This window comes from Malania oleifera, chromosome 10 (genome assembly GCF_029873635.1).
Source record: "Malania oleifera isolate guangnan ecotype guangnan chromosome 10, ASM2987363v1, whole genome shotgun sequence".
NCBI classification, from domain to species: domain Eukaryota; kingdom Viridiplantae; phylum Streptophyta; class Magnoliopsida; order Santalales; family Ximeniaceae; genus Malania; species Malania oleifera.
The window spans coordinates 3,380,065-3,395,109 of record NC_080426.1 but is presented as its reverse complement, the minus strand read 5'-3'; the positions used below and the strand labels follow the sequence as shown (position 1 = coordinate 3,395,109).

Sequence of the window (15,045 nt, the reverse complement as noted above, 5' to 3'; positions counted from 1 at the left end):
ATCCCCCACTAAGCGAAAGGGCAGGGACTCGTTAGAGGAGAGAGTAGACTAGAGGGTGCGTGTGGTACCACTGTGCACCTTTGGCATCTGTCACATCTTTTGACGAGCTCGACCGCGTGCTTCTTCATTGTGAGCCAGTAAAATCCCTGTCGCATAGCTTTGTGAGCTAGAGCCCTACTGGCAATGTGGTTTCTGCATGCTCCTTCGTGGATTTTCCGTAGTATGTACTCCCCTTCGTTGTAGCTTAAACATCGAAGGTAGGGCAATGTCAGGGATCGCCTGTAGAGCTCCCGGACTATCAACGTATATCTTGCAGCTTTCCTCCTCACCTTTTGGGCCTCCTTATTATCTTCTGGTAAGGATCCGTCCTGGAGGTATAGGAATAAGGACGCTCTCCAATCGTCCTTGCTGAACTCGGACGCCACTGAGTTAATTCTGGCTTCCTCGTACGATGGTTTCCCTATGCGTTCGAGATAGATAGTGTCTTTCCATTCCGAACTGGTTGCCGAAGCTAACTTCGCGAGTGCGTCCGCCTTTTGGTTCTCTGCTCTCGGTACGTGTTCTATGTCGAACTGGACGAATGCCTCTATGTATTCTCTTGCCTTGGAGAGATATTTCTTCATTCTTGGATCCCTAGCCTCGAATTCTCCTTTAAGCTGCTCTACCACCAGCTAGGAATCACTCAATACTTTGATTTGTGCCACCCCTAATGCTTCCGCCAGGCGCAGGCCGGATAACAGAGCTTCGTACTCCGCCTCGTTGTTGGTTGCTACGAACTCCAGCTTTATTGCGAAGAGAGTTTCATTGCCCTCTAGGTCAGAAAGGATGAATCCGGCTCCCCCTCCAGCAGCATTAGAGGATCCATCAACGTGTAGCGTCCACTCCTCCGACTTTGTCGATGACTCGGGGAGCCTTTCTGCTGTAAAATCTGCGAGTACTTGAGCTTTGACTGCGGGCCTCGGTTGATACTGTATGTCGAATTCACTTAATTCTATCGACCACCTCGTCATCCTTCCCGAACTCTCCGGTCGTTGTAGAATTTGTCTCATTGGCAGGTTTGTTAACAGGACAACCCTATAGGCTTGAAAATAGGGCCTTAATTTTCGCGCTGCACAGATGATGGAGAAGGCAGCTTTTTCCACCATACAATAGTTCTTTTCGGCACCACTTAGCACCTTACTTGTGTAATATATAGGCTGATGCTTCCTACTTTCTTCCCGGACCAGGACGGAGCTGACTGCATTTTTCGTGGCAGCTATATATAGATAGAGGTCTTCCCCATTCTTTGCTTTTGTCAAGAGAGGAGGGGATCCGAGGTATTGCTTAAGCTGCTCGAAGGCTTCATCCTGTTCCTCCCCCCCATTCGAATTCTCCCTTCTTCCGTAGTGCTCTAGAGAAGGGTAAGCCTTTGTCCCCTGAGCAGGAGATAAACCTGCTGAGGGAGGCTATCCTCCCCGTCAGAACTTGGATCTCCTTTTTAGTCCTTGGAGCTTCCATCTCCAGCAGCGCTCGTATTTTATTCGGATTTGCTTCTATACCTCTATGAGTCACCATAAAACCCAAGAATTTTCCTGCAGAAACGCCGAACACACACTTCGAGGGGTTCAACCTCATGTGGTACCGGCGAAGGAGCTTGAATGTTTCCCTCAAATCTTTACAATGTTGCCTTGATTTCATGCTTTTCACCAACATATCGTCCACGTACGCTTCCATTGTTTTTCCGAGCTATTCTTTAAAAATCTTGTTCACTAACCTCTGATATGTGGCCCCCGCATTTTTTAAGCCGAAGGGCATCACCCGGTAACAATATAAACCCCTTTCGGTGACAAAAGAAATTTTTTCCTCGTCAGCTTGACTCATAGGGATTTGGTTGTACCCTGAGTAAGCATCCATGAAGCTGAGGAGCTCATGCCCCAAGGTCGAATCCACTAGCTGATCAATTCGAAAGAGAGGGAAGCTGTCCTTCGGGCACGCTTTATTCAAGTCCGTGAAGTCTATGCAGGTGCACCATTTTCCGTTGGGCTTCCTTACCAAGACCACATTGTTCAGCCATTCGGGGTAGTCTACTTCTCAGATGAAGTTGGCCTGCAACAGTTTCGTCACCTCCTCGTCGATTATTTTGATCCGCTCCATTGCGAAGCTCCTTTTTTTCTGTTTCACAGGTCGGTGGTTGGGGTTGACCTGCAATCTGTGCTCTATCACAGCAGGGTCGATGCCGGGCATGTCTGCGGCCGACCATGCGAACAAATCAGAGAATTCGTCCAAGAGTTCAATCAACTCCGCTTTCAAGGTGTCGGGCAAGTGATTCCCGATCTGTATACTTCTCTTCTGGTGGCCTCGCAGTGGTATGTGTTTGATATCTTCGTGTAACGTACTGATTTGGGGATACTCTCCTCTGACTTCTAGATCTTCGACCGTTAGAGCTTCTTTAGCCTCCACCTTCCCTTTCAAGGCCATTACATAGCAACTTCGAGCAGCGGCCTGATCTCCCTTGGCAGATCCTATCTCTTGTGGTGTAGGGAATTTAACTCTGAGGTGGTATGTTGACGTTACCGCCCGAACTGCGTTAAGGAAAGGGCGACCCAAGATGACATTGTATACCGAAGGTCGGTCAACCACTAGGAATTCTGTCAATGTCGTTACCTGCTGCGGGGTCGTCCCTATTGTTACCGGTAAAGTGATTGTTCCCAAAGGGTGAACGGTGTCTCCTCCAAATCCTACCAAGGGGGTCGAGACGGGTTTCAGTCATTCCTTGCCGATTTTCATCCCGACCAAGACCGACCAGAACATGATGTTGGCCGAGCTCCCGTTGTCTATCAGTATGCGTCTGACCATGTAGTTGGCCACGAGCAGGGAGAGCACTAGTGCATCATCATGCGGTTGCTGCACTCCTTGTTCGTCTCCGCTGTCAAAGGTTATGACGTCATCTCTCCTATTTCGTTTGCTACTGGTTTCCCTCTTCTCCATCGTCAGCACTTGTTTAGCATATCTTTTGCGTACACTCCCGCTATCTCCTCCATTGGCGGATCCTTCGAAGATCACCGCAATCTCCCCAATTACCTGCTCTTCCTTCTCTTTTGCGCCATGCCTTCTTTGCTCAAGTTGTTCCCTTTCTGGATTTTCTTTCTTGATAAACTTTGACAGATGCCCCCTCCTTATTAGGACCTCGATTTATTTCTTCAGCTAAATGCATTCTTCTGTGTCGTGGCTGTGATCCCTATGGAATACGCAAAGCTTGGACATGTTCCGCTTATATAGAGGCGTTCGCATAGGTTCAGGCCACGAGACGTAGTCCTTCTTTTTTATCTGCATCAGTAACTCTGAGCACGGTACATTTAGGGGTGTGTAGGTGGAGAACTTGTCGTGCTGTCCTCTCATCCTTTGACCCTTTTGCAGCGCACTAGTTTCCTGCCTTTTTACAGATCTATAGGTATCTCCAGATTCTCTGTTATTGTTTCCCCTTTTCCGCTCTATGCGATTTCCTCTCGTATCCATCATCTCCTCCAGGTTTATGTATTTCTCTGCTCGGATCATCAACTCCCCCATGTCCACCGGTGGTTTTTTCCCTAGGGAGTATAAGAAGCTTCCGGGTTGGAGAGCCGTTGTCAAGGCGGCCAAAGCTACCCCCATATCCAAGTTGCGGATTTCTAGGGTTGCTGTGTTAAACCGGTGCATGAAGTTCTTTAGAGTTTCCTGGTCCCCTTGCACCATACTCATTAAATGGCTTGTTGTTTTAGCAACTCTCCGGCTACTAAGAAAGTGACCGGTGAACATTTGCTCCATCTCTTGGAAGGAACCAACAGATCCTGGTCAAAGAGTTCGATACCAGTCTCTGGCGGTACCCTTAAGGGTGGTAGCAAACGCTCGGTACATGATGGCGTCAGGAGCCCCTTGCAACTGCATTAACATTTTGAAATTATCTAGGTGATCAATGGGGTCAGATGAACCTTCGTATCTCTCAAAGGTGGGCATCTTGAATCTACTGGGCAATGGAGCTTCCATGATCTCTTTGCTTAATGGAGGCTCCGAGGACTTTAGGGATGTTTCCCCATAGTAGGGCCTGGTTCTGCCCTCCTTCATCATCTTCTCTATGTAATCAATCTTCTTTATTCTTTCCTCGAGCTCGGTGGATCTTTGTTGGTTGACGTCCACGCTATTTGCATCTTCTACCTTCTTATTGAGGTGAGTTTTCTCTTCTTTCTCCATTGGTTCGTTAGCTTGCTTGTCTGCGCTGGGATTCCCTTGCGGTTGGGGTAGGACGTGCCCTTCTTGACTCTTCTGTTGTAAGAGTTGGCTGAGCATATCCTTCATTTCCTTCTGGAAAGCAAGGAACTCCTCCCTACTGACACTAGATGAGTCGGCGGAGGTCCATTGGAAGGATTGAGATGTTTCTTTTGTATCAGGGAAGGAGGTAGAATTGCGTGAGGTCGGCATTACTGGAATGTTGAAAGTCGAGAGCAAGATAATATCGCCTCCTAAAAGTAACTTCCCACAGACGGCGCCAATTGTTGCGGGGTAAAAAGTAGTTGGGATGCTCCTTCGACTCTCGTTGACCTGAAAAAGGAAGAGAAGAAAGACTTGGAGGACTCGGGGTGTACTCCGGGGGATCTCTCCGATGCCTAAGTAAGAGGAAGGCTTTTAGGGAGGCTAAATGCAACAGTAGAGTAGTGTTGTATCACTTACCTTTGCCTGTACTCCAAATCCCTTCTTATAGGGGCTTGAGTTGACCGCCGGTTGGATCGAATTTATTGCACGGGGGCGTGAATCACTCTCCTGCCATAAGTACGTGCACCTATTACTGGTTATTATGGGTGTTGGCGGGGATCTCTCTTCCTCTTTATTAGATCGGAGCTAATCACTCGTCAGAAAGTCAGACCTGGAGAAAGTGAGAGACAGGCGTTGACCTGCCCTTATTAGTGTGATTTATTATGGGCATATCAGCTAGATATCTTACTTATCGATGGAGAGTAGTGCATAAAGTTAAGTCTGGTTGATGCAAGAGGAATACCCAAATAACCAAAAGGAAATACTCCTTCAGAAAAACCAGTGATACTCATAATGTCATTAAGATCATTTCCTCTAATTACTGCAGTAAATATATTCGATTTTAGCAGATTAGCTTCAAGACCAGAGCACACTGAAATTTTTACCAAGCAATCTATAAGAAGTTGGACCAAAGGGACATCCCCCTATAAAATAAAATCAGATCATCTGCAAAAGCAAGGTGTGGGATTTTCAAATCTCCACACTTAGGGTGATAATGAAATTCAGGCTGGGCTTTCAACAATCTTGATAAATACTCCATATAGATTACAAAAAGAATGGGAGAAAACGGATCCCCTTGTCTAAGCCCTTTCTTTCCTTTAAAGAATCCATGAAAACTCCCATTTAATGCAATTGAAAAGGTTGTAGTAGTCACACATTGCGTAACCCAATCTCGAGTATAAAAAAAAAAACATGCATTGATCTTACCATACTTGCCATTCAATTTTTCATCTTTTTTTCTAATTCCATTTGTTATATAAACCAACCATGACATCAAATGTTTGTTTTTATTTTTTATATTTATTTTTATTTTTGTTTAGATAAACTAAAGAATGACAGTTAGTGACAATTCTTTTCATGTATGGGAATATGGTGAACACAATGCAATATTTGTGAAGAGTTGGTATGTTTCTCGTGGACTGTCCTTTTTCTTTGTAAATCTTTCATTTTCATGCTCAATCCATCAACCAAATCTCAAGGATGGATGGCCATAAATCATCTAAGCACTATATTTTGCATGGTATGATTCTAAACAAGCTAAACTTGTGTGGCTATAGCTCTAATTTTTTTAAAATTTTAAGGGAAAAATTAATAGACATTTATGTAAATCAACCAAAATTTTCATATAATTAAATCAACTAAAGCTGGATCAATAAATTGAATAAATAAATAAATTGAATAAAGTTACACTTAGTGTTTAATGATCAAAATATGTTGATAAGCCAAACTTTTTATTAAATTTCAACATCTACTAGGTTGTTCGCAATTGCTCGCACATAATGTATGTCCCATATTAAATTATCAAAAATCTTGTGTCATGGGGTATTTTAGAGTCGATAGGCTATGATGTGGGCAAATCATTAAGTAGATTTTAAGCATAAATGTCAACTTAAATGTTGGTAAAAATTAAGAAAAATTTACTTGTTTATTATGACAACTTTCAGTCATAGAAAGGATGCATTCAAACTCAAGCGAATCCTACATAATTTTTAATGTTTTATTCCTTCTCCCTAAGATGAGAAAAAAAAATTAAGACTTTATTTTTTTAAACGCTCCCTCTTTTCCAATCACCTTTAAAAAATAATAATAATAATAATGATAATAATGATAATAAAACCATTACCCAATACTTGTCCATCCTTTTTTTTTGTGTATTTTATAATTTCTACTTTATAAATATCAACTTCTTGTGTCCCACCTCAAAATTTTCAATTAGTAAGTTGACTATGTCAAACAAACTTAGTAGGGTTAGTATTAAAAATAATATTTGCGGATTGTCATTTGTCATCCATTGGTTATTGTGCCTGTCACGACGTTCTCCTGCATGGGGCGAGAACATAACCAAGTGTGTTGCCCCGGGGTACGTGAACTGGAAAATGTGGATTTTAAAATAATATTTTAGTGGAAATCATTGTAACGTCTTGGTTAACTTATCACATAATAAATATAAATAATAATAACATCAACCCGAACTCGTGGGTAGTGGGGATAGCATGACATAAACAGCAGAAACCTAAGCAGCAGTAAAAATATTTTACATCCATCAAACCATTAATTACATAATACCAGAGCTTACTACATTCCCAAAATACAATATTTGAATACAATCTCCAAAACATCAAAATAGATCTAAAATCTTACAACAAAAATCTCCTGATCCTAGATCAAAGCTTACCCTTCTAGCAAGGAAGCTCAACTTACTCAACGGCGGCCACGACCCGTTGGTCTCTCAGGGTCTCCTAAAAAATTAATTAAATTTGGGGGTGAGACACATCTCAGTAAGGGAAAATAAACTAAATACAGCTGTGTGGCAATATGAACATTTAATACAATTATACATATGCAGTATATTCATATATCTGTAAACATTCATCATATCGTACTGAATAATCATATATTTTCATATTTGCTAATAACTCATATCGTTCATAAAACGTCTGTTATAACTAATAATACTGAAAACATACCCAAGATAAATAGTTAGCTGATGTCATGTATTACCCCCCATTACGGGTTGTGCAACCCGAAGGCGGGACCCGACAACGGCTGGCCGACCACTGCCGAGTCAAAAATGTCTGTAAGTACGATGGGCCTGCCACACCCTGGTCCGGACTGCCAGGTGGACGTCCACACTCTACTGAAAGTCACATCGACTATCCATCTCCAACCCCCTCGTGGGGTGGTTAGCACCAATTTGATCATAGATATCTTATCTATAAGCTACGGTACCGTGCTCCTGAACTGAACTAAACTAACATCCAGGTTCTGATAACATATAATACATGATAATATAGCATCTTTCATAATTTCATAAATACAGCCTCGCGCCGAAATCATTTCATAAATACGACTTCGCACTGAACATTTCATAAATACGGCCTCGTGCCGAAATCATACATAAAACACGGCCTTACACCGAATATCTCATACATATCATTTTCAAAATAAATCAATTATCATGTATTTTCAAAACTATAATGTACTGCATTATTTCATAATTCCTGAAAACATGTTTTACTCATAAAATCTTCCATATCATAATACTTTTCATGAAAAATAACATTCATGCCACACAAAGTTGGATAAATCATACATTTCATTCTAAAATCATAATTCCCGTACAACAGCAGTATTTTTCCAAATATGCATTTATTACATAATATTCAAATATCGTACATATTTTTCAGAAAATTAATTTGCTCATAAATAATAGTAATTTGCATGAAAAATAACTACTTTAGTTTATTCCCTAACCTGACTACTGAAAAAGCCCCTAAAATATCCTGGTCTAACACCCGTAGGGATTCTTGATCAAAACCTTAAAAACGACAACCCCCCATAACCAAACATCAGTATTTCTTCGTAAATAACCTTTCTTATAACTATGGAAAGACCAAATTTGACATAAAAAGTTTTACCTCAACTTAGGGACGGATTTCAACTCAGTTCCACTAACGATCCGCTCCAGCAGATATGGAGAGAACTTCTCTAGGAGCGTTGTAGTGACTTCAGATCGTCGAACCGACGAAAATCTTGCCCGAAATCGAAGAGAGAAGGAGAGTGAGCCGAAGGGAGGAGAGAGAGAGAGAGTTTCAGCGCTGAATTTCATCAAAAATATGAGTTTTTCACTATTTATAGGGCTAAATTCGTCGACGAGCCACGTCATCTCGTCGATGATTCCTTTAATAATTTCGTTGACGAAACCCACTCCTCGTCGACGAAATTTAGACTATCCAAAACCTCTCTCTGTATTTCCTCGTTGACGAGATATGTCACCTCGTTGACGAGCCCAATTTCAATTTCGCGTTCATCGACGTGGCCTACTGCCTCATTCTCTTCTCGTTTCCATTCTCCACCCTTTTAATCATTATTTAAATACTATTATTCTTCGAGTTATTACATTCTCCCCTCCTTATAAAATTTCGTCCTCGAAATTTACTATTACTGTAGTTTATCGTTCCTTATTAGACAAAATAGTCTACTTATTTTATTACTTGCCCTCACTTATGACGAAGGAATACTGTGGTTACATTTCAAATCCTAGGAGAGTACATATAACAAAAGAATTAAATGTACCTGCAAAAGAAATATTACATATTTACTCACATTTCTTAATCACATCTAATCTTCCTGGAATAGTTGTGGGTATTTTTGTCTGATCTGCTCCTCGAGTTCCCAAGAAGCCTCTTCTACTGCGTGATTCTTCCATAGAACTTTTACCAAAGAAATCTTCTTATTACGTAATTAATGTTCCTTTCGGTCCAAAATTTGCACTGATAGCTCCTTATAGACTAGCGAATCACTGAGTTCTAACTCACCATAGTTGATAATATGAGAAGGATTTGGGACGTATTTCCTCAACATAGATACATGGAATACGTCGTGCATCCTGGATAGTGTAGGTGACAAAGCGAGCCTGTAGGCCACCAACCCCACTTTCTCTAAAATCTCAAACGGACCGATGAATCTAGGGCTAAGTTTACCCTTCTTTCTGAATCTCATAACTCCTTTCAATTGAGCTATCTTCAGAAACACATGATCACCAGCGTCGAATTCCAAAATCCTACGGCGATTGTCAACATAACTTTTATGTCGGCTCTGAACTGCACTGATTCTTTCCCTGATAAGCGGAACCTTGTCATATGTCTGCTGCACCATCTTTGGACCCACAACTTGCCACTCACCCATCTCGTCCTAATACAAAGGAGATCGACATCTTCTACCGTATAAAGCCTTAAACGGCGCCATGTCAATACTGGTCTGATAACTGTTATTATACGCGAACTCCACCAGTGGCATGAACTGAGTCCAGCTACCCCAAAAATCTAATACATATGCACGGAGCATATCTTCTAGTATTTGTATCGTCCTCTCAATCTATCCATCTAACTGAGTATGGAATGTCATGCTAAACGATAACTGAGACCTCAGAGCCTCCTGCAAGCTCCTCCAAAATTATGACGTGAATCGCGGGTCTCGATCTGGCACAATAGATACAGGCACCCCATGAGAACGAACTATTTCCTGAATGTAAATCTCCGCTAAACGGCTGAGGGAATAGCTAATCTTGATAGGGAGAAAATGGGCGGTTTTAGTCAACCGATCTACTACCACAAAAATCGCATTCTAACCATGCAATGTCGATGGCAGCCCTGAGACAAAATCCATAGATATATGATCCCACTTCCACTCTAGGATAAATAACGGCTACAACTGACCTCCCAGCCTCTGGTGCTTGGCTTTTACCTGCTGACACATCAAACACTGGGCTACATACTTAGCAATCTCTCTCTTCATACCACTCCACCAGTAAAACTCTCGTAGATCCCTGTACATTTTCGCACTGTCAGGATGAACCGTATACAAAGATCTGTGAGCCTCATCTAAAATAGTCTTCCTGATGTCAGCATTAACAGGAACACATAATCTGGAACGGAATCGCAAAGCTCCGTCATCTGAAATGCAGAATTCCTCCCCTTGACCACTTTGCACTTTGTCCATCGCCTCTGCTAATTTTGGATTTTCCTTCTGAGCAGCTTTAATTCTTTCTTGCAGCGTAGGCTGCACTACTAAATTGGCGATACATGCTAGAGTATTACTCTCAATCAATTCAATTTTGAGTCTCTCTAAATCCATCATGATCGGCCGCTAGATCTCCATAGCTGCCAACGCTGATTCCCCAGATTTCCTGCTCAATGCATCAGTTACCATGTTTGCTTTCCCTGGGTGGTAACTGATAGTACAATCAAAATCTTTAATTAACTCTAACCACCTTTTTTGGTCTCATATTCAATTCATTTTGGGTGAAGAAATACTTTAAGCTCTTATAGTTGGAGAAAATCTCGCACTGCTCACCGTACAGATAATGCCTCCAAATTTTCAATACGTGTACCACTGCAGCCAATTCAAGATCATGGGTAGGCTAGACCTTTTCATATTCTTTCAATTGTCTGGACGCATATGCCACCACCCTGCCATGTTGCATCAGTGCACAACCAAGTCCCTTCAAGGACGCATCACTGTAGATAGTATAACCCTCACCCCCAGACCAGATGATCAATACAGACGCTGTGACTAACCTCTATTTCAGTTCCTAAAAACTCTGCTCACAGCTGTCATCCCATTCAAATCTGGCATTCTTCCTAGTCAGTCATGTCAGAGGTTTTGATAAAGCTGAGAACCCCTCAACGAAACGACGGTAATAACCAGCTAACCCCAAGAAACTCCTGATCTCCTGGACATGCCTTGGTCTAACCTAATTCACTACCGCCTCAATCTTACTGGGATCTATAGAAATTCTGTATCCTGAGATAACATGCCCCAAAAACACAACTTTTTTGAGCCAGAATTCACATTTACCGAATTTTGCATACAACTTCTTATCCCTAAGTGTAATAACCTGAAAAAAAAAATTTTAATTAAAAAAATTTAAGAGTAATTATTAATTAATTTGTTTATTAATTAAACAGTATTAAATTAATTAAATAAAAAAATAATAAAAAATTTAAAGATAAATTATAATTAATTAATTAATTAATTAAGTATTATTAAATCTGATGTATTAAATAAATAATATAATATACATATATATATATATAATAATATTATTATGTTATATGTAAAGCAAGTAAAAGAAAAAAAGAAAAAAAAAAAAAAGGAAAAGAAACAAAAGATAAGGAAGCCTGGCTTCCTGCAAATTGCTTCCTGCGCCAGCTTCTCTCTGCGTCCGTCCGCAGTCTCCGTCTCCGTCTCTCTCTCTCTCTCCTCAATTTCGTTAGCCTAACGGGCTCCAATCGAAAAATAGAAGGTGTCGTTGGATTCCTAACTTCGCCATCGACATTTTTACAGGAGCGGATTTATCGTGGGAGCGGCGTAGACACCGTTCTTGGGGTAAGGCAACTTTCCCCTAATTTCTCAATTTTTCATTAAATCTGCTGTTAAATCGACGATCAGGTACCACCGCGGGGTCCTAGTCGTGATCGTCGTTATTTTGACATAAGTAAAGTTCTAATTGGGGTTTTCTAGGCTCTACTCCAAAGCGAGAGTGAAATTTAAAAATTTTGGTAATTTGGCTAAATTTAAAGGCATATTTATTTATTTAGAATTTATGACCGTAGGAAATATTAAAATAATATATTATTTAAGTTTAATTTAATGAAATTAGGATATTTGATTCAGGGTCCGGGTGAGCGCCGCAGGTATTTTTCGGGATCTCTGTTGGCGTACTTCAAGAAATCAGGTAAGGGAAAATTATATATTAAATCAGATTTTATGAAATTAAAGATAATAATTTATGTTATATTATATGTATGTTTTGGTGTGAATTATTAAAATGCCAACCATGTAAAACTATGATTTTTAAGCCTAGGACCACTTATTTAGTTACGTATTTATGGAAATGAACTGAAGAAAGTGGAAGGAATTTTTTGGATAATTATGTAAGAAATGGAAATTATATGTTAAATAATTAAATGTTAAATGTGGGTTAGCCTATTTTACAGGAATATGTATGAATTTTTACTGTTACATTGTGTGACATGAGATTCTGTGCAAATATATGTTAAATGTATGAGATGCAGGCTAAGTAAGTAAGACATTATGAATAAAATATGATATGGACAATGTTGCCTATGTATGTTAAATGCAACCATGTAAAGGTACGATAGCTGAAAGTCGGGTTAGCAGATTCTAGCGCATTTCTATGTGGACTAACTGATGATAGCTAAAGAGCGGTTGTAGTACAAATTAATGAAATGAAAATGTTATGAAATGAAATGACAAGGAATGACAATGCAACGAAATGAAATGTGAAATATAAATGATACAAAAGGAAAAGAGTCACTTAAAGTGAAACACAAGGAAATGTTAAGTTATGAACATGAAAGAATGTGAATGATTGAATAACGATGGAAATAATGATGTATTATGATATTTGAAGTATTTATGTATGTAAAACATGTTATGATTGGGCGAGACATACTCTTCGCCTGAGGGCTTGTTGAGTAAGCCGAATGTACTAGTAGCTTCAGATGTGGCAGTAGCTGCATAACGCACTAGAGCAGAGGGAACCTACTTATATGGGCGGGTAGAATTCCCTATCCTTAGGGTCTTTGCTGGTAAACTATTGTTGAATGCATGAGTACGAGATCAATTCAACACTTGAGGGCTTACTGAGTAAGATGAGTGCCCTAGTATGCTTAAATTGTGACCTTCGGGTTGCTAAATATATCAAACCAGAGGGGTGTTACTTGTATGAGTGGGTAATCACCCCTATCCTCGAGAAATCTCGTGGGTTAAATCTTTTGCATGTGTTTGGTTAGGATGAGAGAATGATTTCATAAATTATGTTAATGATTTGAAAATGTTAAATAATATGTTATTATATAAACTCATGTTGGCCACACACTGTTTTAATATATTGTTGCTTCCCTTACTGAGATGTGTCTCACCCGAATATGAAATTATCTTTTTCAGGATTTCCTCGAGATCAAACTTAGAGGGCTCGAGATTTTATAACATTTTTAGTAAATAGAAAGAGAAAATGGTATATTTTTATGTTAATTTTGATATGTATATTTTATGTTTTATGATTTATGTTTTAAGTTTTATAAGATACGGATGGTTGTGATGAAACAGACTGGTATTTGTGGATAATGTTTTGGAGACATGTGTTGTGATGACTTGCTTAATTTCCACATTTTTTTTTATAAATACAATATCAAATTCCATATCACATATTCCAGCTCAGCAAATCATAATCCACCTGGACTCGTGGGTACCAGGGATACATCAGAACACAAAACGGAAGCCTAAGCAGCAGAAAACATATAATCTCAATATTATAAATACAAAGACATCCATCTCATTACCACAAATACTAGAGTCACTATATCCACAGTATTTCTATATATACAACCCAAAAATAAAATCTAGGGACATTTCCCACAAAATCCAACTGTCCCTACAAAAAGGGCAGATAAACAACACTAGATCAACGGGGCTTTTCCTACTCTCCTATCTGGGGCTCCTGAAAAGTTTATAAAATTTAGGGGTGAAATACCTTTCAGTAAGGGAAATAAACTAATACTAGTGTGTGGCAACATGAGTAATTCGTGTTCTACATATACCATATATAATATACACAGTAACTGTTTCGTCAAATCTAGGAAATCTGGGAAACATATGTATATCAAATCATGGCAGAACATACTACATTTTCATAAACAAATCTCATCTCATATAATAGTAATAACATAAAAACATTCCTAGTAGGTTAGTTGATTGTTGTCATGTATTACCCCCACATGACTGGGTTGTGTGGCCCGAAGGCGAGACCTAACAATGGTTGGCCGACCACTACCAAGTCAAACGTACAGTCTGTAAGTTTGATGGGTCTGCCTGACCTGGTCCGTACACCAGGGGCGATCACACACACTTCTTAAAAATCACATCAACTATCTAATTTCACACCACTCCGTACAGCGGCGTTAACACAAATATCATGATCACAAAGACCATGGACACATAGCAACGGTACCGTACAAGTGCTAGTCTAGACCAAGCCAACCAGGTTCTGATACCATATAATATATATTGAAACTGTGATACATGGATATTTCATATCATTAATTTTCACATCAATCATATCATTTTGCATATATACGTATATCATGAAAATCATTGGCCCGTACACCGGCAAATCATAGCACAACCCATACGCTGGCAAATCACATCATAGCATGGCTCGTACGCCGGCAAACATATCATAGAACAGCCCGTACGCTGGCAAATCACATCATAGCACGACCCGTATGCCGATAAATCATATATATATATAAAAATCCCAACCCGCATGCCGATTTCCCATTATAAAAATCCGTATCATAATCCCATTCCAGAAAAATAGTATTTCACAACATTTTATACTCATGCCACTGAACATATTTTCCCCATTCCAGAAAAATAGTATTTCACAAAATTTTATACTCATGCCACTGAACATATTTTCCATTCCCTTTTCTTTTATTGTTTAAATACCATTTTAAATTCGGGTCGTTACATGTGTATATTTGAATATAGGTGGACGGTTAATTTATTTTGGTTGGTAGTTAGAACTAGTAAACTCTTGTATTATGTTATATGGAGATTATGTTTATGTTTTCCGCTAAGTATATGTTGATCATGGATTATCAAGGGTTTTATTAGGTATAACGCGCTGGATCCGAATTTAAGGGTTCGGGGTGTTACACTGAGCATCTGCAAGACCTGCCTCAAATGTAT

At 39.8% G+C, this 15,045-nt stretch overlaps 1 protein-coding gene across 1 annotated transcript; it reads right to left on the bottom strand.

The window, feature by feature from the left end:
* Positions 1 to 2,745: 2,745 nt before the first annotated feature.
* On the bottom strand, positions 2,746 to 3,783 carry LOC131165949 (uncharacterized). The gene is made up of 2 exons (XM_058124131.1): positions 3,229 to 3,783; positions 2,746 to 3,135 (listed from the first exon to the last, which is right to left on the bottom strand). Exons 1-2 carry the CDS (start codon positions 3,781 to 3,783, stop codon positions 2,746 to 2,748), a joined length of 945 nt encoding a protein of 314 aa, XP_057980114.1.
* Positions 3,784 to 15,045: the final 11,262 nt, after the last annotated feature.